The sequence below is a fragment of the Antechinus flavipes genome, chromosome 3 (assembly GCF_016432865.1).
Source record: "Antechinus flavipes isolate AdamAnt ecotype Samford, QLD, Australia chromosome 3, AdamAnt_v2, whole genome shotgun sequence".
NCBI classification, from domain to species: Eukaryota; Metazoa; Chordata; class Mammalia; order Dasyuromorphia; family Dasyuridae; genus Antechinus; species Antechinus flavipes.
The window spans coordinates 2,119,945-2,130,174 of NC_067400.1; the positions used below are offsets into that span (position 1 = coordinate 2,119,945).

General features: G+C 47.3%; 1 protein-coding gene across 19 annotated transcripts in view; it reads right to left on the reverse strand.

The window, feature by feature from the left end:
- Positions 1-9,417, reverse strand: part of DLG1 (discs large MAGUK scaffold protein 1) — a 149,634-nt gene extending 140,217 nt beyond the window's left edge. For 10 of the 19 annotated variants that reach the window (XM_051991568.1, XM_051991566.1, XM_051991565.1 and 7 more), the window contains exons 1-2: positions 9,199-9,416; positions 8,969-9,100 (exon numbers count right to left, since the gene is read on the reverse strand). In XM_051991568.1, the coding sequence (XP_051847528.1) occupies positions 8,969-9,100; positions 9,199-9,217 (151 nt within the window). In that variant the 5' untranslated portion in view covers positions 9,218-9,416. Of the gene's footprint in view, positions 1-8,968; positions 9,101-9,198 lie in introns of all 19 variants that reach the window. The other 9 variants (XM_051991562.1, XM_051991557.1, XM_051991554.1 and 6 more) reach the window with 2 other exon arrangements.
- Positions 9,418-10,230: the final 813 nt, after the last annotated feature.

Genomic DNA, 10,230 nt, shown 5'->3' on the forward strand with positions numbered 1-10,230 from the left:
ACACAGCCCCAGAGGGGCTCCCAGCTTCCCAAGCATTTACATCTCAGATAACAAGGCTACACTGATTCTTGATTATAGAAGTACGTCATTTCAAGAGCTGGTCTTTACCAGCAGCGTCCACTTCTCCTTTTCTTCTGTTATAGTTACCCTGTAATCACGTGTACCTCATCAAATGTGTAACCATATAATCAAGAAGTTATGAGTGTTTATTTTTTTGCAGCACAAATATCAACAGAGAGACTGGGGCAGGAGAGGAAGAGCTGAGAATCAGCAGCCAAAAGAGATGGCCACTGAATGAACCCAAGGGAGCTGATGCTCCCCGAGGGGGAGGAGAGCCCAGATGGAGACCTGAGGGACGCCTACGGCTGGCGGGCAAGGCCTGGACGAAGAGCCAGCGGAGGAGCAGTCACAGGTAAGACAAGTAGGAGAGAAGAGGAACCAGAGAGACCCATGGCCTCAAAGACTACGGGGAGTGAAGTCGCAGAAAAGATCACCTGATTTGACAAGTGAGGGGTCTTTGTGACTTCAGAGCAGCTGAAGTGGAAGGGGGGGATCGGGAGAGGCTCTTCCTGCCCTGGAGGAGACAGGGGAACAAGGGAGGGGACCCACGGAACAACACTCCCTGCTCGTGGGTGACAGTACCAATCAGCAGCTCACTGTGACAAATGCGCTCGGGGTCCACAGTCCAAAGAACAAAGGCCTTTCTTAGAAGAGTGAGTCACATAAGAATTGTGTAAAACAAAAGAACAGTTAAGTGTAGCAATAATACAACGGCACTTGCCATTAGCCAGTGGAAAAATGTCATGACTAGCTATTCGTTTTCATCGTTTGGTCAGCTAGCTTGGTCATCTCTTCTGGCATACACTGTCACAGAAGCATCGAGCTGGCGAGCCAACAGTCTACAATTACACTGGCAAGTACACTGATCGATTATAGTACAATGAAATTTTTGTAGAAATGTTTTTATTTTGAAGGTTATCACAGCCCCAGTGAGATATCAATGAATAAAGGATGGAAATGTATTTTTTAAATGCAGAAAAATGTGTTCATGAGAAATTTCAAAATTATCATTCAGATTAGTGTTTGGAGATCAGAAAACAAGTCAAAAGTACTTTGATAGGTCACAATTCTGAAATCTTGAAATACCTATATTAACAAGTATGAAAAAGAGAAAATATGATAAAGAATATGTTAAATTTGGCTTTAAATTTATGTCTACATTGAATATCCACAACCCCACTATATAATTTTTGAAGAAATTCTTGCAATTTTAAGCTTAAAGCCTTGTCTTTTGTCTGGACGTTTACAGTAAAAACATGAAAGATATGTTGATTGTTTCTGAAGTGGAAAAAGTATCTGAAAACACAAAACATCGATTCATTCATTTCTGTGAACAAGAAAACAGAAAAACAAATGATTTTTTATATTTCATGAATTGCCAAATTATAAAAAATGACAAAGCTCATTCCATTACAGAAAAATAATTTTGCCATGAGCCAAACCAATCAAAAAATGTGTTTAAAAAAAATCTGTTAAGAAGTTAGAGTTGGGGGTAGCTAGGTGGTGCAGTGGATAGAGCACCAGCTCTGAAGTCAGTTAGACCTGAGTTCAAATCTGGTCTCAGACACTTAATGCTTCCTAGCTGTGTGATCCTGGGCAAGTCACTTAACTCTAACTGCCTCAGCAAAAAAAATAAATAAAAGTTCGAGATGACACCTGTTTTTTGTTTTAAAAAAGGGAGTCTCTTCAAAACACATGAATGTTTTGAATGAGTTACTACAGAAAGAGTTCAAAAAAGCAAAATGCAACCAACTAAGACACCTAATCATAACCTAGTAATTTTAACTATATTTGTAAAATATTTGCTAATGGCAAAAAGGAAGTACACATGCTACTTTATGTTGCAAGAATGTACATGTGCTGGAAAATTATTGTTCTATAAGACATGACAAGCAGGCTAATTTCAGAAAAGTCTGGAAAGGCTTATATAGACTGGTACTGAGAGAACTGAGCGGAACCAAGACAACATTGTTTAACAAGATTATGTGATGATCGATTATGATGGACTTGGCTCTTTTCAACAATGAGATGATTCAAGGCAATTCCAATAAACTTATGAGGGAAAGAACCATCTACATCCAGTGTGGTGTAAGGAAACTGAATGTGGGTCAAAGCATAGTATTTTCATTTTCTTTGTTTTTGTTGTTCACCTGGATTTTTTCTCTTTTGTTTTTTCCCCTTTGATGATAACGATAAAAAGGGAAATAAGTTTAGAAGAAATGCACATATTTCATCTATATTGGATTGCTTACTATCTGGGGCTGGGGGGGGAGGGGAAAGAAGAGAAAGAAAAACATGGAACACAAGGTTTTGCAAAGGTGAACACTGAAAACTATCTTTGCATGTATTTGGAAAAATAAAATACTATTTAAAAAAGAAAAAGAAAGGATGTACAACTGGGAAAGACAATTCAACCTAATTAACTCACACTCTGAAAGAAACCAAACCAATTAGTCCTACTTTTGTGGAATTTACAGAACAAGAAAAATGAATGGCGCACTTACAGAAGACACAAACAAGTTCTGGCATCAAAGAGGATGCCACAAGCTGAAGAGCCTGTTTGATGAGGTTGTCAAAATAATTAATTTTATAAAATCAAGATTCCTTTTAGTCTCACTGGTTGCCCATTTTATGCAGTGAGCATGTTACCCTTTAGAAGGGTAGCACAGATGTTGGCTGTTCTCTCATGGCAAAGAGAATTGTCTATTTGAACTGAGAGAAAAGTTAATTGTTTTTTTCACTGACTATCTTTTTCCACCTGAAGGAGGGATCAGGTTATATAACATGGCTACAAAGATCAGCATATTTAATAGTCATCTTTTCAAAAGTAAACAAATTCCACATATTGAGAAAGGCAGACTGGGACACAGCACAATACTAGCATTCACTGTTTAAGCCTAAAAAAAATGTATTATTAGAGAAACTAAAATTTAGGAACCAATCAATTGAGAATGGTACAGAATGTTTTGTGACATTATATATTTTCTTGTCAGAAAATGACCCATTTTTTGGATCAGACTGTGCAAAAAAACAAATTAGTATTCATCTAAAATTTTTAGAAGCAACTTCCAATAAAAATTTTCCTGAAAATTCCAATAAATTAAATTGGATTCACAATCCCATTTGATATATATCATGTCTCTGGTTAATAAATTGGCAACAGATGAAAAATTTTAGTTTTCAAACTAAAATTTAGCTGATATATCATTGGATTTTGACCCTAAACATGATCCAAAAGTGTTAGCCTAAAATGTAGCCATTTTTGGCTAAAAATTAAAAAATTTCCATTTCACAATGAGAATTCATAAAAATTCTATCATTTTCCACCATATATCATTTTCACCTTTGATTTTAAATCAAAATTAGGAATATAAGCTCAATGAGGAAACAGATTTAATCCTGAAATAAACACTGTAAACCTTTGTTCAAATAAAAAGGTCCAACCTCTAAATTAAGTTTATATATGATTATATTAGGGGACAACTAGGTAGTACAGTGTATCCACTCTATTGAGCACCCGATTTGGAGTCAGGAGTTCAAGTCCAGCCTTAACATTTACTAGCTGAGTAATTCTGGACAAGTCACATCATTCTAACTGCCTTATAAAAAAATTAAAACAAACAAGACTATGGTAAAGGTCTTGCTAGCTTATTTCTTTTCATTCTTATAGACTACATCCTACATTAGATATTACAACTTCTATATTAAGAGCTTTTTAGTTTCCTATTTAGAATTTTCCTAAGTACAGGTAGAAAATAGTTTTATTATATACAATGTAAATTTTAATTTGGAACTCTGGGGGGCAAAAAATGATAGTTGTTACGTATTTAACAAATAAATCTAAAGGAACAGAATTAGTATATTAAATTATCCTAAAGGTTTCTACCATTTATTTTTCTTGAAAGGGGTTTATGGGAATCACTGATTTATAGAATCAGAGATCTAAAGCAAAGGTTCTTAACCTAAGGATCCATTAAGCATTCTGATTACTATTTTCAAAGGACTGGCTTCCTTTATCATTGTCGTCGTCATCTACATTTTATACATCTTAAAAAGAGAGGGATTTCACAGGCTTTGCCCAACTGCCTGCCAAAGGGTTTCAAGATACCAAAAAGAAGTCTGTAGTTCTGGTCAGAGGCCAGAAGTCCAACCTCCTCATTTCACAGATGGGAAAGGTTCCCCAAGTAACTGAGCAGGCTAGAAAGCCCACAATCCCGTGTGAAAGATTCTGAATTGCCTCAGTACTATAATCCTGGATCGAGTCTCAGCTACAAAAGAGATTTCCTGGACAGGGTCAGTTTGGGGAGGGGGGAATCCATTGTGTTCTTTGGAGGGAGCACAGGAAGACTGACTGGGCTCATGGGAGCAGCCCCATCCCAAGGCCCGTGCAGACCCGGGACAGCTCCTCCTCCTCCCGTCTGGCTATCACCCTGGCAGATTTAGGCAGTCTCTAGTAGAGTACTGTGTACTCTCTTCAGCCTTTAGGAGGCCAAGGAGTTCTCAGTAATCAAGATAATCAAGAATGTCAAATGACTGAACTCCGTCACAATTTCAGTTGGACAGTGGCCTAGTGAGGGGCTTTCAGAATCTCCCTGGAATCCAGGGAAGTTGCCAAACTTGCCTTTATTCCCTTGATCCTTTTGGAAAGCTGGGGCCCCTGATACCCACCTCTGAGGAAAGCCTTAAGACTACCACAAAAAAAAAACCCAGTGTACTTTGGAAATTTCCGGGAGCTAGGATAGGCAGGAGCAGCAGGCCAAAGAAAGGCGGCCATCTGCTGGGCACCCAGACTCTCGGGCACCACACACTCTGGGTATGATGGCTTTCAAAGCCTCTCTCCCACTAACGGGTAAGCTCCTTGGGGACTGAGGCTGTTGTCTCCCTAGTACCTAGTACCAAGTTCCTGGTACACAGTAGGGGTTCAATAAATGTTTCAGTTCCATTAGCAAGATTAGTATGTAATTCTGTAAATGGCATCTGGTAGAGTGTTTACTTTCTCAACTAGAGAGAATAAGTTTCTATAGCTGATTCTAACACCACCATCCCCCCTCGCTCCCCAACCAACTACCCCTAGGCCCTATTTCACATAAAGAAGCAGGCCTTCCTGCTATGGGAAACCCTTCTACTCGGGAAGCCAGGTTTCCATCTTCTCCCACATCAGCTCTGGCATCTTCCTCCTCCCCCTGCACATTCTGTCCTCCTCCACCATCTCATCGGGTGCTCTCATCAGTCATCCTGGGTTCCCAGGAAGATGATTCTAAGGCAGCGAGCTCCACTCAGCCCAAACACCCACGGGCACCTCACACGGGATGTTCAGGAGGCATCTTCTTGGCTTTTCTGGCACCACAGATCGCTGCTGACCCAACCTGAAGTTCCATCTTTTTCAGAACAATTGCCTTCAGATGAAATCCATTTGGATGGAAGGTCCTTATGAACCGTATCTGACTAAGTTCAGCCCAACGCTGTGGCTTGTTGAGACCATTTGGGTCCTGACTCAGCCATCCAGTGTGTTAGCTGTCTCTCCCATGGTGAGCCCTACCCACCCTCCATGCTTTATATAAACAACTGACCAGAATGTTAAATAGCCCAGAGCCAAGCATAGAGACTTAGGGATCCTCCTGGAGAGTCCTGTCCTACTGACACAGAACCATCCAATCAGACTTGAACACATTCAACTACATCAGCTAATTAATCCAGAACGCTCCATTTTTACACTAACAGCATCAGAGCTGATGAAAAGTTTTGCTGAAATCTAGGTAAACTCACTTATTAGTTGGTTGACTGTGGCTGCCCTCAGGACACAAAAGGCCCTGGGTCTAATCTGGACCCTGCCCTGGCAGACAGACAACCTCCTGTCTCTAGCACTTGCAATGTCTTACTCTGGGAAAGATGGGGGGGTGGGCGAGGGCCGGCATGAGGTGGAGCGATCATTTCTGAGAGTCCTTCTAATGCTACCCTACGCACCCACAGGAACAGGACTCGGCATTTTTATGATCTACAACTTAAAACACGTGGGATGGGTCCCCTCAAAAAGATCCCCATCTACGGGAATGGCTTTTGTATTCACAAACCGGTAAATAAGTTTGTTGATCCTGATGACAGCTATATAGCATTGGTTTAAAAATCCCAATTTCAATATTGAAAGAGCAACAATCAAAATGAAGACCTAATGATAATTAGCAAGAATTGTTGCTGCTCAAGTTATTTCATTTGTATCCACCTCTTCCTGGTCCTATCTGGGGTCTTCTCAGCACACTTCCTGGAGGGGTTAGCCATTTCCTTCTCCAGCCCATTTTCCAGATGCAAAACTGAGGCAAACAGGGTCACAAAAGTCAGGAAGCATCTGAGGCTGACTCAGCACTCTACCCACTAAGCTATGTAGCTGCCCCTACTAATAAGGACTCACAGCAGCTCACATTTAAATCATGTTTACTACGTGTCAGGTACTGGGCTAAGCCCTTTCCAGTTATTTTCTCACTAGAATCCCGAGAGATGGGTGCTACTATCAGCCTCTTTTGAGAGTTGCAGAAACTGGGAAAGGCAGAGGTAAAGTGACTTGCCCAGCGTCACAAGTATCTGAGGTCAGTCTTTCTTACTCCAGCCTCTATCTGCTAAGTTGCCCATCACGTGTTCTCTGGCGAACCAAATATTCAAGAACTGCTTATTTTCGTTCTGACAAAACCGCCCAAACTAAACTAATATAAATAATGAACTCTTACTACTGTCCAGTGTTACTGAAACCAAACTTCTTTTATCCCAAACCTGTTTTAAAAACTTCTGGCTTTTAGAAAGTCATGATAGCATTACATATTATAGTATAGTATTATTCGTGGTATTTTGAAAAATAAAATACTGTGTCTGTAAAATGTAACAAAAATCATTTTAAATTCTAATCATTACTTTAAATATAGATTCTAATCCTCCCCTAAATCAAGAGGCTGCATTTCTTTGCATGTACCTTCCACTCTTTTAAAGGAACTACGAATGTCCTTCTTTACAGAACTTAGCAAACTCTTCTCCGCATGAAGCTTCTCGATGTCACTTGACTGGTCTCTTTTATAAATTTCCAACCCACAGACTTGGCTCTAATGAAGGGGATTCTGTGAGATTCCACAAAGCCAAACTAGTTCTTTGGAGAAGCCTAAGAGCCAAGAGCCAGCCAATAAAAGCTCAGTCCACTCAGAGTAATAACAGTAAGCCCCACGCCAGTGAGAAAGTCCCCAGAAAGAGTCTAGGCTACCGACAATGATACAGTCATTTCCTCCCCTTGGAGCCCCCACCCACAAGAAGTCCCTGAAGTGGCAAGGCGGGCGTCCACTCCCCCCCTCAGCCGCACCAGGAAGAAGCCGACAGTACTCTGGCCACAACAGTTCGTGATGATGAAAGGGCAAGTAAAAGGATTCACTTTGTTTTTAAGAGGAGACATGCGCAATCACTAATAGTCATCGATTCACAAAAACATGGAGGCGTTTCAGTCTGTCCCGTGACAGCTTTTATGACAATGTGAGCTTCGAGATGACCTATAAAGTCTCCACAAAGACCCGATCCGGGTGGGATAAATTGGTGCCCTGGGAGGGCAAGTCAGCGAGCATTGATCACTCTCCTAGTTCGAGCCGAGGAGCCCAGGAGAGGCACAAGCCTTGCTCTCCAGGAAAATGGGCAGGGAGGCTCCCCGGGAGGCTGGGCCTCCTGCAGGTCCCCCTCCGACACGAAGCCTTCCCCGCCTCCACCGCTGCCTAACTTAGCCATCCAAGGCTGGCTTCCCGACAGCTTTCTGCAGGCGCAGCAGGGAGCCGGGCACACAGTAGGAACTTCCTGAATGTTGCCTGACTGACGGACCTAGTGGGAGAGTATTCCGGGCTTGGAAGTGGGAGATAAAAAGGCAGGCGGGACGAGGTCCTTAAGGGCTTCGGCCCCCAGAGGACCCCTAGGGACGGGATGCTGGAGGCGCCAGGGAGTTTGTCTGCGTATACTTAGTTTGATATTTATTTTTAAAACCCAAACCGCTGTTTTTCAAGGCAAAGCTCCACCGACTCCCAGGCCTTCAGCATGTTCCGGGAAGTGGGTCTCACACACGAGTAACCAATGCTGGCAAAGCTCGGACTGGGTGCCTGCATCGAAAAAGCCCTGAGGATTCTGCCCAAAGGTGGCGGACAGGGTGCAAGGGGATGGGACTGGAGGGAACTGGACGGCACAGGATTAGACTGGAGGGGACAAGGCAGGACAGGACCCGGCGGGACAGGGCCAGACTGGAGGAGACTGGACAGCACAGGGCAGGAATGCCCCGGGCGGGACAGGACGGGACAGGAGAGGATCAGCCTGGAGGGGACGGGACAAGCCGGGGCCAGCAGAGCAGGACTTGGGAAATGAAGTGCACAGCCCTCCTTTCAGACAAGAAGTGTGCCATGATGTTTTAAAAGCCAAAGACATTCCCTGGCAGATTCTTCTTTCTCTCGGACATTAGACAAGAAGCCACAATGGGGAAGGGTCTGGTCCCTAAAGCTCAGAAGTGTGAGTAGAGGCCAGTGGGGCTAAGGGGGAACAGGACCAAAGGGCCGGCACCGGGGTGCTCCAGGTCCTTGGCCGAGGGCCTCAGTGGACCGTCTGACTCAAGAGGCTCCACACAGCCCCAGCCCCCAGCAAGGGAGAAGGGGGTATGTGCCAAGTCGGCTTAAGGGGCTGGGGGGGAGGGGAAGTCAGGAAGGGGGGGTCCCTGTCCTAGCCCGGACACAAGAAAAAGCCCCCGCAGTTACCCCAAGACCCCCTCCCTCTTCCTGCCCGGCCCCCCTAGCAAGGCAGGGCACGAGTCTTTAAGCTGCCCCTAGTGTGCCAGGGCCACCCCGCGAGAGGGCCCCTGCAGACAGCACCTCCCCCCGCCCCCCGACGCCCACCCCGGGGCCCCACTCACCGAGGAGCGCGTGGAAGAGACTGCTCTGGAAGATACCGATGACGCGCTCCAAGGAGCCCCGCAGCGGGCGGTCGTGCGCCGGGCTCAGCTGCGCGCGGTACTCCTGCAGCAGCCGCAGCGCGCGCTCCGTGTCTGCGGGCACAGGGCAGGGGGTTAGCGCGGTGGCCCCTGGCCCGGGCCGCCCCTCCCCCACCCCGCCCCGCGCCCCCTCCCGCTGCCGCCCCGCTCACCTCTCTTCCGCACGGGCATGGCTGGCGCGCGTCGGCTCCGCCTCACGCCCGGAGCGCCATCGCTGCCCGCCCGCTCCGCCGGGGCTCTCGGGGCCGGCCCGGGGTCCGCCCGCCCGCTCCGCTCCGCCGCCGCCGCTCCCTTGCCCCGCCGGCCTCTCCCTTTTTCTTTCTTTCTCTCTCTGTCTCTGTCTCTGTCTTCTCCTCCCCACTGCTTCCTCTTTTTCTTCCTCCTCTTCTTCCTCCTCCTCCTCCTCCTCTTCCTCCTCCTCCTCCTCCTTCTCGGGCTCTCCCCTCAAACTTTCCTCCAAGATGGCGGCCCCCGAGCCGGACGGCCGCGCCCCCACGTGACCGCCTTCCCCCGCGCCGCCAGCCAATGGCAAGTGAGCGGGCGGCGGCGCGAGCCCGAGCGGCCCGAACGGGAGGCAGCCCTGGGGCGGGGGGAAGGGGGCGGGAGGGTGGAGGAGAAGGGAGAGGGGCGGGGCCCGGGCGGGGAGGGGCGGGGCGGGGCCCCCAGCCGAGCGGGGCCGCCGCGCCTTAAAGGGACCGCGAGCCACAGGTGGCTGCCCCAGCCCGGACAGTCTGAGGGATGGAGCCTCAGGTGGGGTGGCCACGCCCCGGGGCGGAGCCCGGATGTGGAGCCCTGCCCTCCTCAGACCCCCCTCTCGCTGCCCTCCTGCGGCTCTGCTCCTTAATCCGGGAGCTGCTGCTTCTCCTCTGCTAGTGGGAAGGGGCAGAGGGACGCGGAAGAGGCTCTGGTTGGGCTGTTCCCGGAGCCTCGGGGCGCTGCCCAGGCTGCCCGGGTTACAGAAAAGGAAACTGAGGCGCGCGGCGGCGCTAAGGTCAAGGTGGCGAAACCGTGAGCCCCCTGAAGGCGGCTTTCAAGGAACCAACTGCGGGGGGCTCCTGGAAAGGAAGCGTCTAAAGCTTCCCGAAGGGGCCCTGCGCGCGCCGTGGGCCGGACTGCGTGGCACCCGCGGGCAGTCCGCTGGGCCAGAGCCCTCCCCGCTGGAGCTCCCCCGCTGACTGCTCCTG